Source organism: Penaeus vannamei, chromosome 33 (genome assembly GCF_042767895.1).
Source record: "Penaeus vannamei isolate JL-2024 chromosome 33, ASM4276789v1, whole genome shotgun sequence".
Taxonomy (NCBI): domain Eukaryota; kingdom Metazoa; phylum Arthropoda; class Malacostraca; order Decapoda; family Penaeidae; genus Penaeus; species Penaeus vannamei.
In genome coordinates, this window is record NC_091581.1 from 9,920,372 (window position 1) to 9,936,800 (window position 16,429).

The following is a 16,429-nucleotide window of genomic DNA, read 5'->3' on the forward strand; positions in this document are numbered from 1 at the left end:
AAAAAAAAGAAAACAAAAAGAAAAAAAATATATAATAAAGATAATTTATTTTCAGATATGTAGAACAAAAAAGGGAATAATAAAAGTGCAATAATAAAAAAGGGGGAGGGGAGGGGGAAGGGGGGAGGTAGGAGGATCGCGTGTTGTCCGAAAAATGTTGCATTTGCCTGCAGTAGTACGGCCGCGTAAGGCAAAGATAAATAAAAGATAGGAGAAACAAGGGGGAGAGGAAGCAAGAAAGAGAGGGAAAAAATACGACAAAAAAATGATGTAAACAGACGGCGAAAGAGAGAAAGGGAGGGAGGAATGGAGAGATAGATAGATAGATAGAGAGAGAGAGAGAGAGAGAGAGAGAGAGAGAGAGAGAGAGAGAGAGAGAGAGAGAGAGAGAGAGAGAGAAAGAGAGAAAGAAAGAGGAGGAGAGAAAGAGAGAAAGAGAGAGAAAGAGAGACAGAGAGAGGCAGAGAGAGAACCACAAGAAAATGATAAATTGCAACATAAAAGTAACACTTGCACGCCCCCCCTCCCCCAACAAAAAAACGTGCCCCCTACCCCGCCCCCCCCCCCCCTCCCCCCAACAAAAAAAACGTGCCCCCTACCCCGCCCCCCCCCCCCCTCCCCCTGTAGGTAGCGCAGCCGGGAATCAATGACGACCGCTACGACAGGAAAAGTGCGTGTCGTAGCGCTACTGCTGCACTGGTGACGTCACAACGGTACCTGATGTAGCGTACGGATGACGTCATCGAAGAGACCCTGCAGTGACGTCACGAACACACTGCACAAATACCAGTGACGCAGAGGCCGTGAGTGGCATTTTTTTTCTTCTTGTTCTTTTTTTTTCTCTCTCTCTTTCTCGTAAATAAACACAGGTTTGGTCACTCGCGAAGTCTACGATGTCTATGATGTCCTTCCTTCTCTTTCGTCTCTTGGTATCACTGCTTTTATTCTTCTCTTCCGCTGTGCTTTTGTTTTGTTTTGTTTTTATCCCCGTTTGTTTTTTATACGGTTTTTGGCCTTGAGGTGTTGTTTTTTCTGCATTACTTTCTTTTCTCTTTCTTCTCTCTCTCGTCTCTCCCTCCTCTCTATCATCCCTACGTCAGACGCCACTCAAATTGACATTGCATTCGCAGACACTCCTGCATAATCAATGGTGCATTAGCAATAGCCAGGCTTTTCACTGTACAAATAGGAACAGTTGTGGGAGTTTTCTATGGCACCAACAACAGTGACAGTGATAAAAAAGTCAGTGATTTGACAGCGGCGCCAAAGCAACCACGCACCCCAAACAGCCCCATTTTCCTCGCCTGTCGACGGCAATTCCAGTCGACCGCCGAAACCTCTCGACGCGCAGCAACGGCGGCGGTTGAGGCGTCTGCGGTCGCGAGGGAGGCGGACGCCGTTGACGCTGGCGGCGACCGCAAGCAGATGCCTCCCTGCGACAACGGCGGGATGTGTCGCCCTCGCGCAACGGCGGCGGCGGCGGCGGCGGCAGGTGGCGCTCCGAACCCGAAATTAATTAAGGAGAACGCCACCGTGTCTCCGAATCAGCGCCGCGTTTATGGGGATGAGAACCGTGAGTTATTGCTGCCGCGTCTGCAAATGGCGTTATTGGACTTTTAAAAATACGTTGATAGAGGGAGATAAAAATCCATGCACACAATGCGGCGCGATAATAATCACGTGCGGCAATCAATCAATCTGCTCCTGACACGCCGGGTATAAAACAAATTTAATTCCACGGCGATGTATAAAGCAGTTTATTATCTTACGGCGAGAGATGTTTGCATTCATTATCGCTCCTTCATACACTTCTAAAAGGGAAGACGCAAAGATGCAATATTCATAAGTTATCTGCATTTTCCATTACATAAAATCTGAACCATACCGACGGACAGATAATATTCATAAAATTCAATGAATTCTTGCAGGCCCTCCAAAAAAAGAGAAAAGAAAAAGAAAAAAAAAAGCAGGGCGCAGCAGACCATCCAGGGTGAAGACCAATAAAATGTTTTATTGCTGCTAATAAACGGACGCTATCATGCTGCCATCTACCGCCCGCTAAAACAAACACTCAGGTGCGCAGGCAGGCGACGTCCGCATGGCCTTCCCGTGGCTTTGTGTTGCGCTGCCTCCTATTTCCTGCCTTATGGACGAACACCTGCTTGCATCGTCCTTCTATCGCTATTCACACTGCCATTAAACACGCAAACGCCTCCATTTATTGGATAAGAACCGCCAGTTAATTTGTTTATGGCCATTGATATCTGTGTGCCGAGGCTTCAGTGCAGGGGATGGAACACGCAGATCAAGTCTTAAAATCGACTCGTGTAAACGGGTTGATTTTTCACCGGAGTCGAGAAAAAACGGGAATGGAAAAAAATGAAAATATGCGTCGGTGATAAATTTCAACAAAAGCGCTCAAGAAAATCTACTTTACACTCGTCGTCTCGAGAGGAGATAGAGTGAGATAAAATAACAGAAAGAAAGAGACGAAAAAGAGAGGAGAGAGAGAGAGAGAAAGGGGAGGAGGGAAATAAAGAAAGACGTGACGAAAGTGTGAGAGAGATGTAAAGCAATAATTTAAAAGAAAATAAAAGTCAAGAACAAGAAATCATTAAATATAAACCAGTACATACACACACACGCGCGCACACACACACACACACTCACACACACACACATATATATTTATACAGACCCACACACACACACGCGCGCGCGCACACATATATGTATCTATACACACACACACTCATATATCAATACACACACACACACACTCACGCACGCACACACACACAAATCCATGAATAAATAAATATAGCAAAACAACAGCTTCCCAAATCCCCCATGACCCAACCCCCTCCATGTACGGGACAAGGAACGCACACAGTAGCCGGCAAAAACACGGTCATGTGCACAGTCAAACACGCAAAATTAATGCACTAGCCTCTCAGTGCCAAGCGAGGACGTGACGGAGCTTAACAATGAGGCTGAAGGCGAAATTTGCATATTATCATAAACAATCATATATAAAATATCAGTCGGCTAGACTCTCTCTCTCTCTCTCTCTCTCTCCCTCTCTCACGTTCGTCGCTCTCTCTCTCTTTCTTTCTCTCTCTCTCTCTCTCTCTCTCTCTCTCTCTCTCTCTCTCTCTCTCTCTCTCTCTTCTCTTTCTCTTTCTCTTTCTCTGTTTCTGTCTCGGCCTTTCTCTTTCTCTTTCTCTCCTCTCCCTCTCCCTCTCCCTCTCCCTCTCCCTCTCCCTCTCCCTCTCCCTCTCCCTCTCCCTCTCTCCCTCTCCCTCTCTCTCTCTCTCTCTCGCCTCCTCCTCTCTCTGTCTCTCTCTCTCTCTCTCTCTCTCTCTCTCTCTCTCTCTCTCTCTCTCTCTCTCTCTGTCTTTCTCTCACTCTCTTTCTCTCTCTCTCTATCTATCTATCTTTCCATCAAACTCTGTCTTTAACTTTTTTTTTAGTTCTTTCTCCTTGTATTCCTTTATCTTCTCTATCTCTCTTTCTTTTTCTTTCCTTCTTCTCTCTCTCTCTCTCTCTCCTCTCTCCCTCTCTCTCTCCCTTCCTCCCTCCCTCCCTTTTCCTCTCCCTCCCTCTCCCTCTCACTCCCTCCCCTTCTTCCACCTCCCTCCCTCCCTTCCTCCCTCCCTCCCTATCCCCCGCCCTTCCTCCCTCTCTCCCTTCCTCCCTCCCTCCCTCGCTTCCTCCTCCCTCCCTCCCTTCCTCCCTCCCTCCCTCCCTTCCTTCCTCCCAACCTCTCTCTCTATCTCCCTCTCTTTCACCCTCGTTGTCGTAATTTATATTTGTGTATTAGTAATTAGAAGTGCACGCCGTTAATGATATAATGGCCTGTCCTATTATCCATGACCGTAGGTATTTGCCTGTGTCAATATTGATCCTGGGATAAGTCATCCTCGTTTTGTTTTTTATTGTTGTGATAAACAGAGTGAGAGCATAAAATGTGAGAGATGGATGCGTGTATTATACACAGAGACACGCACATACACACAAAAATATAAGGGTGTATATATGTATATATATGTATATATGTGTATACATACACACACACACTCTCACACACACACACACACATACACACACACACACACGCACACACACACACACACACACACACACACACATACCCAAATACACACACACACACACACACACACACACACACATACCCAAATACACACACACTCTCACACACACACACACACATACACACACACACACGCACACACACACACACACACACACACACACATATCCAAATACACACACACACTCGTGTGTGGGCATTCATATGCAAACATTATTTTCTTTTCTTTCTTTCTCTACTTTTCACTTCACTTACCCTCTCTCCCACTTTCCCTCCCTCTCGCCATCCTTCCCTACCTCCCTCTTCTTTGCCTCTTTTCTCTCTCCTTCCCTCCTTCTCCCCATCATTTCCTCCCTCCCTCTTCTCTGCTCTCTCTCTCTCTATTTCCCTCCCTCCTCCCCCTCTCTCTCCTTCGCACTCACACACACGCGGACACTGACAACGTATTTACATAGCTTGTAAACTAATAAACTCCGGTAAGACCACAGGGAACCTATGGTGGGGTAGGGGGGGTAGGGGGGAGAAGGGAGCAGAAGTAGGTAGGAGGAAGGGGGAAGGGTAGGGGGAGGGGTACAGCCCGGCGTACTCCCGCGGATGATCACTTTGACAAAAGCCATAAACTTCCCAGCAGGATTTTGTGTGTGGGGAGGGAGGGAGGGAGGGAGGGAGGGGGAAGTGTGTGGGGGGTAGGAGGAGGGAGGGGGAGAGTGTATGGGGAGTGCGGGGGAGGGAGGGGAAGGTCGAGGGGAGAGGAGGAGAGGAGGAGGGCATGTGCCTTATACCCTCCCCCCACCCATCGTATCCCCTTTCCCTTCCCTCCTCCCCTCCCCTCCCCTACCCCTCCTCTTGCCTTACCTGCCCGCGCTCGATATACGCACACACGCCTCGCTCGTTAAGTGATTACTTGGCATTACGCTTTATAAACGCACTGGGACTTGGCGTGAAAGGAGAGAGAAATCTGTGTCTTCCATTTCTGTCTTTCTCTTTTTCTTCTTCTTTCTCTTTTTTTCCTTAGGTAGACTTCTACCACCTCAGTCGGTCGGGTCTCCTCGTCCTTTTCGTCCTCCTCTTCCTTTTCATTTACATTTTCGTTCTTCTTATTCTTATTCTTATTCTTTTTCTTCTTCTTTTTCCTCCTTCTTCCTCTTGTTATTATTATTATTATTATTATTCTCCTCTTCCTTTTTTCTTTTTCTTCTTTTTCTTCTGCTTTTCCTCCCTCTCCCTCTTCTCCTCCTCCTGCTTTTCCCCCTACTCCTCCCTCTCCCTCTCTTCCTCCTCCCTCCTAATCCTCCTCCTCCTCCTCCTCTTCCTCTCTCTCCTCCTCCTCCTACTCGCTCTCTCCCCCCCCCCTTTCCCTCCGCTGACCGCACAGAGGTGACACCGTGATAAAAGCAGGTCTTTTGAGGGCTTCTTCTTTCTCTAAATCATTTTTTTTCTTTTGTTTTCATTCTTCTTTCTCTTTATGAACGCTAAAACTCACACTATTTTTTTCGGATTCTTAGCCTGACAGCTGACAAAGAGATGACTGAGGGCATGCGAGAACACGTGCCTCAGCAAAAGAAAAAAATATAAAATAATAATAATTATTATTATAATAATAATAATAATAATAATAATAATAATAATAATAATAATAATAGATAAATAAATAGATAAATAAATAAATTAACGAAAAACTGACAAACGAAACAAAAGGGGATTCCCGCCGAGAACGTTCAAGAAAACACGAAACCGAATAATAATAATAATAAAAAAAAAATCGCAAGGAACAAAGACCGAGATGTATGAAAAAGACTCCGAAGCAGAGCGACAAGGAGCGTGTTCGTTCGCTAAACACGAGGATGTATCGAAGCTTCGGCGCTGGAACAGAGCGGCGCCGTCACAGCCTGTTTCGCCTTCGGGACACAACCGCGGGGTCTTCTCGGCGTACGAGGCGTCCAAATATTATCTCTGGACGCATGCAGCCGAGGCTCCTACACTCCTCAAAGCGAATCATTGGCTCGCTGTCCCCTGCCCTCCCCCCTCCCTGCCCCCTCCTCCTCTCTTTCTCTCCGCGTGTAAAACTGGTTTAACGCCAAGTGACGAATGCGGCTGACAACCTGAAAATTGTGACCACCCAGGAAAGGCGACAGATTTACCAGCTTCCATTTTCTATGCCGGCAGGTGCCAGTTTCCTCATTCACGGTGAAATTATGTGCGTCAACATGCGGTGGCCCGTAGCGAAATATGGCGCCGCTCATTAAAATCTGAAGCTCACCATTTCCTCAAAACTACAATCCGACGAAGGGAAAATGAATAAAGATATTGTCTTCCACCGTACCAGGACAAGATCCTTCTTTTTTTTCTCCTCCTCCTCCTCCTCCCTGAAAGAATCTGGCGGCATCTGGAATCCTGTAGATATGCCATAAAGCCCTAAAACAAAAATGAACCGGGAGTAAAGTCATCATTCCGAATTGTAAAATGAGCTTGGCTGTGCGAGGCAGCGGGAGGTCCCAGATAAGAGGCCGAGACACCTGGAATCCAGAGACAAAAATCTCTCTCTGTCTCTGCTCGAGGGAGACGCCGGGCGAGCTCCTCCTTGGAGACGAGCCGAGAGGAGGCGAGCGGAGGAAATCTCTCTCTGCCGCTGCTCGAGGGAGACGCCAGGCGAGCTGCTCCTTGGAGACGAGGCGAGCGGAGGCCGAGGCGAGCGGGCGGGGAATGGGCCAAATGTCAAGTCAGTCTTACTGCCTTTCGGCCAATATATATTACGTCTTGTCGAAGGCGGCGGGCGGCCAGTGTAAATCCGTCCGGGTTTGGTGCGCTTCGCAGCAGCCAGCGCCGCCGGTCGAGACGAGCGAAAAAAGAAAACGAAAAAGAAAACAGACCCGCACGGATCGACATCATATCCTTTTAAAAATAGTTATTTCATGTCCTTTAAAAATGAATATTTTATCTTTCCTTGATCAGATTTCAAAAACATCCCTAGAGTGAATACTCCTCCCCGCACTTCCTCTTTCGGTTCCCTCCCCCTTACCCCTCCCCTTACCCCTCCCCCACCACATCGGCTTCTGTAATGACATGATGTATATTCCGCAAAGACACTGTCATGACTCCGCGTGGCCGCCGCCCAGTGTTTTACCAGGTACAGGGCGGAGGTCCCGGGAGAGCTGCATCATAACAGCAGCGCCACCGACATACAGCAGGAGCGGTCCCATCAATCAACCTCTGGGACACCCTCCCCTCTCCCTCTCTCTCTCTCTCTCTCTCTCTCTCTCTCTCTCTCTCTCTCTCTCTCTCTCTCTCTCTCTCTCTCTCTCTCTCTCTCTCTCTCTCTATCTATCTATCTCTGTCTCTCTCTCTCTCTCTCTCTCTTTCTCTTCATCCTTTTTTATTTGTCTTCCCTCATCGTTTTTCCCTCCCACACACTCAAGGCCCCTCATCCCACCCCGTTTCAACACTAAAAAATGCCTAAACAATTTCTTCCTCTTCTCGTCTCCTCTCTCTCTCTCTGTCTCTCTCTCTCTCTCTCTCTCTTTCTCTCTCTCTCTCTCTCTCTCTCTCTCTCTCTCTCTCTCTCTCTCTCTCTCTCTCTCCAGGACTCACCTACACTTGGGTGAAAATGTGTAAATGTCCTCATGCACAACTTTTGGTAGCTCCACTATGCCTGGAATGCTGCCTCGGGTCGCTCCAGGAGGTGATGTGTCTCCATAACTGCCCGACTCAAGACTTTACATTCTTGTAGCTGCTGCACTTTTACGATAAGCCCAGGAGGAGGAGAAGGAGAAGCAGGAGGAGGAGGAAAGGAGAAGGGAGAGGAGGAGGAGGAAAGGAGAAGGAGGAGGAGAGGAAAGAGGGAGAAAGAGGAGGGGGAGGAAATAAGGAGAAAGAGAAAGAGGAGGAAGAGAAAGCGAAGAAAGAACATGTGGATTTGGAGAAAATAGGAGAACAAAAAGTTCGAATACAAGGTAGAGGAAGCCCCCCCCCCCAGCCCCCTCTCAACAAGAAATAAAAAATACGTAAAGAAGACGTAGTTTCAAAGAAGAAAATCAAGAGATGAGGTAAAGGGTGAACTATGATAAGTGAACAAAGGCTTAGACGAGATTGAATAATATAAGAATAATAACTCCTATGCTTGTTCATTCATTTATTTCTCTCGTTCATTTTAGTGAGTGTATAACTTTTGATCTGATTTCAAATAAATGGAAACACCTTTCTATTTTTGCTCCGGCAATTTCAATTAAAAAAAAAATCCTCATTTCGATATTGTGATTGCTCTTACTATTATTTTTTTTCTCCTTCTTCTTCTTTTTCTTTTTCTTAATTCTTCAACTTCCACTTTCATCTAAATTTCCTTCTACCCATCTTCATCTTCTTCTTCTTCTTTTTCTCCTTCCCCTGCTCCTTCTTCTCCTCCTTCTGCTTCCTTAATTCTTCAGCTTCCACTTTTATCTAAATTTCCTTCTGCCCATCGTAAAGAAATTACCCCCCCCCCCTTTCGACCGGGTTTTCGGGTGGTGGCGGCACAACGTGGCTTGCCGACGTGGGCGCTTTTTGCCTGGCACAGCTGTGGGCGGCCTGCGGTAATTGCAACTGTGGGCGGGGGGAGAAGAAGAAGAAGAAGAAGAAAAAGAAAAGAAGAGGGGGAGGAGGAGGAGGAGGAAGAAGAAGAAGAAGAAGAAGAGTTCGAAAGAAAAAGAAGATGAAGAAAAAAAATAGAAGAGTTCGAGAAAAGGGGAAGAAGAAGCAAAGACGAAAGAGTTCGAGAGAAGGGAAGAAGAAAGCGAGACCGAGAACGAACAGAAAAATAAGAAGTAAAAGGCGAGAATGAAGAGAGAGAACGATAATAAATAAATAAAAATAGAAGAAAATAGACAAAACCACACAGTTGAAGAAGAGGGGAGATTGATAGCCAAGTCGGTACCTGTGACAGCGACGGCGGCGGACGCACTTAAGGGCCGAAGAGGATTGACATTAGTAAGGAATGAAGGAGGTGGAAGAGGGGGAACGGGGGAAGGGGAAGGGGGATGGGGAAGGGGGAGAGGTGGAAGAGGGGGAAGGGGGAAGAGAGGGATGGGGAAGGGGGAATGGAGAAGGGGAAGAGGGAGGGAGAGGGGGAAGGGGGATGGGGGAGAGGGGGAAGAGGTGGAAGGGAGAGAGGGATGAGGGGGAGGGGAAAGGGAAAGAGGTAGAGTGGTTCAGGGAAGAAGTAGAAGAATTATGTGAAGGGGGGAAGGGAGAAGAGATCGAAGGGGAAGAGGAGGAGGTAGGGAAGGAGGTGGAGTAGGGGGGAGAGGAGGAGGAGGAGGAAGAAGAAAATGAAGAGGAGGAGGAGGAAGAATATGAGGAGTAGGAAGAAAGGAAGAAGATGAGGAGGAAGAAGAAAAGGGGGAGAGGAGCAGGAGGAGGAAGAAGAAAAGGAGGAGGAGAGGGTACTCGTCTCATCCACACTAATGCGTTCGAAACACCGCCCGACTCGTCCACCTTCCGAGACCGAGCACTTTGCATATCACCGAACGCTCGACGCTTATCATTACTTACGCGTTTTTTTTTTTTTTTCGGGACAGTTTTTTTTCTTCTTCTTTACGCAGGATTTTTTTCTTTTCTTTTTTACACGGGACAATTTTTTTTATCTCTCTCTCAGCTGAAAGAATCACCAAATGGCCAATTTCTGCGTCATTTTCATAACGAATAGCCTTTTTGCCTTAATCCCTCTTTTGGTTAAACGCTAAACTACTTTCATACGTAGACACGACGGTCATAAATAATAATAATAAAACTAAAATTAAAACATAATAATATGAATAAAAATCCACCACTGCTAAAAAATAAAAAAAGAACAACAAAAGAACCGAAAAAAATAAAAAAAGGAAAAAGTGAGAGGGAAGGAGATCAACGCCATCTTGTGGCGATAACCGGCAGCGGCGACGTGGGAGTTCTTATGGCGGAGTTACCGACGCGTTACGCCATTGTCATCGACGACGGAGCGATTTGGGGAGGCAGATGGACGGGACGGGGGGGCGGAGGGTGGGGGGAGTGGAGAGTGTGGGGGTAGAGGGAGAGGGGGACAGGTGTTGGGGGATGCGGGTGGGGTGAGGGGGAGGGATGTTGGGGGAGTGGAGGGGAGGAAGGGGTATGAGGGGAGGGGGTCAGGTGTTGGGGGATGCGGGTGGAGAGAGGGGGAGGGGTGTTGGAGGGATGCGAGTGGGGAGGAGGGGTGTTGGTGGAAGGGAGAAGCTGGGAGAGGAGTGTTGAGGAAGCGGGAAGGAGATCGAAAAACCGTCGCCCGTCACCTCCTCCTCCTCCTCCTTTCTTCCTCCTCCTCCCTCCTCCCTCCTCCTCCTCCCTCCTCCTCCCTCCTCCTCCTCTTCCTTCTCCTCCTCCTCCTCCTCCTCCTCCTTTTAATTCGACATTATATTTATCAAGAAGAGGGTAATTTGATCTGTCTTTCCTCGATGGAGAATTTTGCGATTCGCCCGTCGCCGGCCTATCTTTCTCTATATCTATCTATCTATTCATCTATCCTGTCTGTCTGTCAATCTGCCTATCTATCTGTCTAAAAAAAAAGTGTGTGTGTGTGTATGGGTATGTGTGTGTAAATAGATACATATATATATATATACATACATATGCATGTATATTTACATACATACACACACACACACACACACACACACACACACACACACACACACACACACACACACACACACACACATATATATATATATATATATATATATATATATATATATATATATATATATATATATATATATATGCATACATACATATTCTGAATGGAACATTTCTTATCCTGACGTTCACATCTTCCTGAAACTCTCCTCTCAATCTTTCTCCTTTTCCCCCTCCTACTTCTCCCTTTCCTCCCTTTCCTCCCTTCCTCTCCCTCCTCCCAATCCTCCTCATCTTCCTCCTTTTCCTCCTACATCAGCTACCGCCCTCCTCCTACTCCTCATCCTGCCTTCCTCCCCCCTCCTACATCGCCTACCGCCCTCCTCCTCCTCCTCCTCCTCCCCCTCCTCCTCCTCCTCCTCCTCCTCCTCCTGCCCTCCTCCCCTCTCTCCTACATCAGCTACCACCCTACTCCTCCTATCCTCCTCCTCCTCCTCCTGCCCCTCCTCCTCCCCCTCCTACATCGGCTACCGCCCTTATCTCCGATCTTTATTGCCCCTTCGCCATCCCTGCACCTCTTCACGCGCGTTTAAAGGTATTATTTTTCAGCCTGACTTTGGTCCAGTCTTATTATGGGAGCGACTGCCTAAAGACCGGCCGGTGTGGAGATTGCCACGAATGCGGAATACTCTTTGGGGGGAGGAAGGATGGGGAGGGATGGGGAAGGATGGGGGAGGAAAGGAGGAGGGAGGGAGGAGGGAGGGATGAGGAGGATGGAGGATGGGGAGGAAAGGAGGAATGGGGAAGGGCGAAGATGATATGGGGAGGGATGGAAAGGAATCGGGAGAGATGGGGAGGAAAGGAGGGATAGAGAGGAATGGGGGGATTAGGGAGGGATGGGGAGGGAAGGGAAAGCTGAGGAAAATAGGAGTAAGATAGAGGGAAGAAATGTCATGTTCTTCTGATAGCTTATAAAGACTAGTGGCTTTCTGAGCGCAGAGGAAATTGTTGTATCTTGTTTTATTGTTGTTGATTTTTTTCTCCCTTTTCTCTTTTTATTTTATTTATTTTTTTACTGTGTGTGTGCGGGCGGTCGGTGGACGGGGGGAGGGGGGAGGGAGAGAGAGAGAGAGAGAGAGAGAGAGAGAGAGAGAGAGAGAGAGAGAGAGAGAGAGAGAGAGAGAGAGAGAGAGAATTCTTTATATAATCCAACCATTCATCTCGCCGAAGCATCGAGTTACCCGCGATTCACAACGTAACACTTTCAGTTCATGTGTCACTTCCTGCCCAAGCGACAGACTGATTTTCCCGCGTGATACCGTGATACCAGAGACCCTGGTGAGGCTGCAGACGCTTTCCGTTTTGGGAAAAGTAGTTAGATAATCCCCGCCCACAACAAATACCACCTCCTCCCCCTGAGGTTCGAGTTCTTTATTTTCCTGGAAGCCGAGTTCGAGGTCAGCAAAGCCGGGGTTCGGGGATTCGGTTGCGAGTCGAACGCTCGAACGCGCGAAAACCCGCCATTCGAGACGGACTTAACAGAGGTCCAAATGGCTCCTCCAGCGCCACCTACCTCGTCCCGGCGCAGGTTGTATATAAGCCCTGGAGTCCCAGGAATCTATACGCGTCCATTAATGTCTATATCATTATCACAAAGGGCAGATCCAGTTGCCAAATTTGGATTAAATCGATACGAAGGCGAAATCATTTTATAGCCCCGGTCTCTCAATTTACACAGCGCTTCCGTGCATTTTACAGAGCGTAATATCAGTGCGCGAAAGATATTGCTTCCACGTATAAGGACGGTCGCGAACTCCGACTGGTAGTACACATTGTTCTACAACGGCGAAGAATCTCGACGGGAATATTCACAAATGAGTTGACACTCTACCGAGGTTTCGCTCCAAGATCTTCGTTTTACTCTGCCAGATCCTTTTGCTGATATCAACCGCTTTATCTTCGTTTCCTCGTTTTTTTCCCATTATCTCGATCATTTTCAGGACACCTCCATTCTGCCCGGACATCTGCAGGCGCTACGGTACCGCATTCCCCAAGGTATTGTCTCGTTCCATTGGGAAATCATCGGAATGTCGATTAGGTTATCACACACGGCGTCCCAGCGCTTCCTTCATGCCTTCAATAAGAGCGGCCTACACTCCCCGGCGCCGTCCTTCGGGTCCCGGGCCACGTGCATTCCCCCTGTGGTTCTTTTGGAATTCGGACACGCCGAGGACACGCCGCTCTTCTGCTTTTTCCCTGCCGCTGGTACCGTCGTAAACAATTCACATTAATTCGTATTTACAACCCAATAACTCGGATCTAGTTCGTGGGGAATATTCAGTCTCTTTAAACGAACAGAAAACCGTAGGGTCCGTGATTGTTAACATTCCGAAAGGGCTGTTTCCAGGGTTTTGAAATATTGTTTACGGATGAGCAGCCCGTTTCACCCGAGACGATGGCGGCGAGACGGAGGGGGGGGGGGGGAATCCACTACACCGCACCAGACCCGCCAAAAAAAAAAAAAAAAATCGGTTTAGCTATAGTTGATCGGACGACTCGCCAGGAAAAATGCAAATGACTAACACCGCAAGTCGTAATGGAGAAGTCGGGTTGAGCGGCGTTGCCATGGAGACGAAGGAGCAAGAAGCCCCCAGAAGCGGCCAGGCGGTGGTTCGCTGACGTGGCCATGATCGAGTGGCGCTCGTGACGGGCTGCGTTAATATCTTGCGCTGGAGGTTTTAAGTTATGCGGACTGTGAGGATATGTGTGAGGATGGGTGGGGAGGGGAGGGAGGGGAGGCGGGGGAGGAGCGGCCTCATGCTAATAATGATGATAAATAGAAGATTGTGACGCGAGTGCATGGTTACTTACATATAAAGAAAATATGTATGCATGATATATATATATATATATATATATATATATATATATATATATATATATATATATGCATATATATATACATATATATATATATATTACATATATATATACATATTATATATATACATATATATATATGTATGTATATATACATACATATACATATATACATACACATATATGTATGTGTGCGTGTGTGTGTGTGTGTGTGTGTGTGTGTGTGTGTGTGTGTGTGTGTGTGTGTGTGTGTGTGTGTGTGTGTGTGTGTGTGTGTGTGTGTGTGTGCATCGGTGTACGCCTATCCATAACCACAGCGTTCAGCTCCTGACGACCAACAGCAACGCAGACCGAACCCCAAACCCCATCAGCCTGAACCGATCCCCGCGCACCTGAAGGCCGGGCACTCACCTGTGGTAGTCGTCCCGGCAGAAGATGTGTCCGTCGCGGGCGAAGCAGGTGACGGCGGCGTCGAGGGAGGTGTGGCAGGCGACGCAGCGCAGGCAGCCGGCGTGCCATTTCCGCTCGACCGCCAGCAGGTAGAATCGGTCGACGATCCTCTCCGAGCAGCCGGCGCAGAAGGAGGTCTCGTTGCTGCCTTCCCCGCTCGAGGAGATGCTCGAGATCCCGCCGCCGGAGGACAAGCCCGTCCCTGGGGATCCGATACCTGAGGAGCGGAGAGGAGGCGTCGTTAGAGAAGGGCGCGGGAGGACAGGGCGGAGGCCTCTCGCCTGGCGCCCCGAGACAGATTTTTAGATCCCGTCGGCGGGGCGGAGGAGTGCGGCTCCGGGACTCTTTTTCCTTCCTGGGATGACGATAAAACGCGTCTTTTTGAATTAAGAAGCAAAAACGTCAGAATAACTATCACACCTTGAACTTCAAGTGGCAAACGACTCCGATAAAATTTAATAATCCGCGCCAAAGGCCATCCCGGCGAGTAACGAGCCCAAATCAGCAAAAAGGGCAGCCAAAATAAAGTTAGACCCAAAGGCCGCTCGTTATAAAACGATCAGTAACGAATGCAGGACTTTAACGCGCGTGTAAGCGGGTCGGCGTAATGGCCCGGCCTGTCTCGTCCCTCATGCTTTACACCTGCCCGTACTCGCGTCCTCGCCCCATAAACAGGTCCTCACGAGCTCCTTTATTTCCCCCGGACCCTTTTCATATCCTTCATCCGGGCCATCACTTTCGCCTCCCCCGGGGAATGAAAAGAAAATCCCAATTAGGCCTCCCGTCCCCGTGTCCACTCGCGAGACGAATAGGACGATGGAACGGGTGCAAATCCGCCGCCCCCGCCCACGGTCCCACCCACCTCGCCCGCGACTCTCCAGCCTCGGGAAAAGGGGCGAAGACACTCGCTTTCTGTTCGTATTAGGAGATCCCACTCTCGGAGGCAAAGGGCGGGAGGGGGTTAATCTCCTTAAAACTTCATGTTGATAGCTCGCAAGTCCAGAAAGTATCGTAGCATAACTGATGGCCAGCAGCTAATTGCGCGGCCGGCTGTATAAAAGCGGCTTTATGGCCTATATTGTGGCCTCATGAGACGCTGCGGTTATGAATCGTGCATACCAAGTTGGCAATTGAAGGACGCGCAGGATTCGCGGCCCCCGACGCTCCTTCTAGCCGCTGGGGGGGGGGGTCATTAGAGGCTGCCCTCGGGATCGATGGGGAAGAGGAGATGGGGGGGGGTAAACGGAGAGGAGAAAAGGAAGGAGGATGAAGAAGGATGGGGACGGACACGAGGAGAAAAGAGAGAGAGAGGGGGGGGGAGAACAGTTTAAGGGGAAAATGATGAACGCAGGGCAGTGGAAACATGAATGATACTAGGAAGAGAGAAAGAGAAAGGAGAATAAAAAAAAGAGACCAGACAGGAATGAACGAACCGAGAGCTCTATGCGTAAAGAGTGATCCAGAACAAGAGAAAACCGGAAAGAATGAAAAGGGAGGCGAACGACGTGTAAAATTAACGAATATGATCGCATAAAACACAACTTTCATGGAACCAACACAATGATAATATAAACTATCGGACAGTAAAGTTCACGGGGATCATAAACTACCCTAACTGCTGAATGCTTAATAACTTCTGTGCGCGAGGATAACAAGGTTTTTTATAGGGATTAAACAACTCTTCTCAACCGTTCCCGCAGGATGTGGTATTACATGCATAGAATGATGACAACAGTTCGATTAAGTTATTACCGTAATAAACATTCATAAATTCTGTAATGCGCGTGTGTTATGGCCAGTTTATGTATTTTTTATTGCTTATTTATTTATGTACGAGTATTTATATGAATTATCTCTTTTTCTTTGTATGTATTCCTTGTGATCTTAAAACTATAAAACCTTAAGGTATGTTAACAGTATATAAACCAAAAAACATGCATTTCTACAATAACCCCGCTGGTGCCTTCTCTCCTCCCCCGCCCCCACCCAGGACTAGCGACGGCACCCTCTTCCCCCCCATCCCCCTACCCCCACCCCACCCCGGTGCCCTCATCCCTTCCCCCTCCCCCTCCCCCACCCCGGGGACTCTTCTTCCCCACTCCCCCTCCCCCACCCCACCCCGGCACCCTCTTCCTCCCCTCTCCCCCACCCCTCCACCCCACCCCGGCACCTTTTCCTTCCCCCTACCCCCCACCCCACCCCGACGCCCCTTCCTCACCCGTGGACCCCGCGTCCGATCCTGGCGACACGTAGTTGTTCCCGCGGTCGCTGCAGGGGCTGACGAAGGACGCTGGGCCGCCCGAAGACGAGGATCCGGCCGAGGAGTTGGACGAGGAGGAGGAGGACGAAGGCGTGAGTGGTGCTTGC

General features: G+C 48.6%; 1 protein-coding gene across 2 annotated transcripts in view; it reads right to left on the reverse strand.

Moving 5' to 3' along the window:
• Positions 1-16,429, reverse strand: part of LOC113811310 (LIM/homeobox protein Lhx9) — a 130,671-nt gene that overhangs the window by 57,848 nt on the left and 56,394 nt on the right. For both annotated transcript variants that reach the window (XM_070144964.1, XM_070144963.1), the window contains exons 2-3: positions 16,281-16,429; positions 14,024-14,279 (exon numbers count right to left, since the gene is read on the reverse strand). The exon at positions 16,281-16,429 is cut by the window's right edge. In XM_070144964.1, coding sequence (XP_070001065.1) covers positions 14,024-14,279; positions 16,281-16,429 — 405 coding nt within the window. The remainder of the gene's footprint in view (positions 1-14,023; positions 14,280-16,280) is intronic.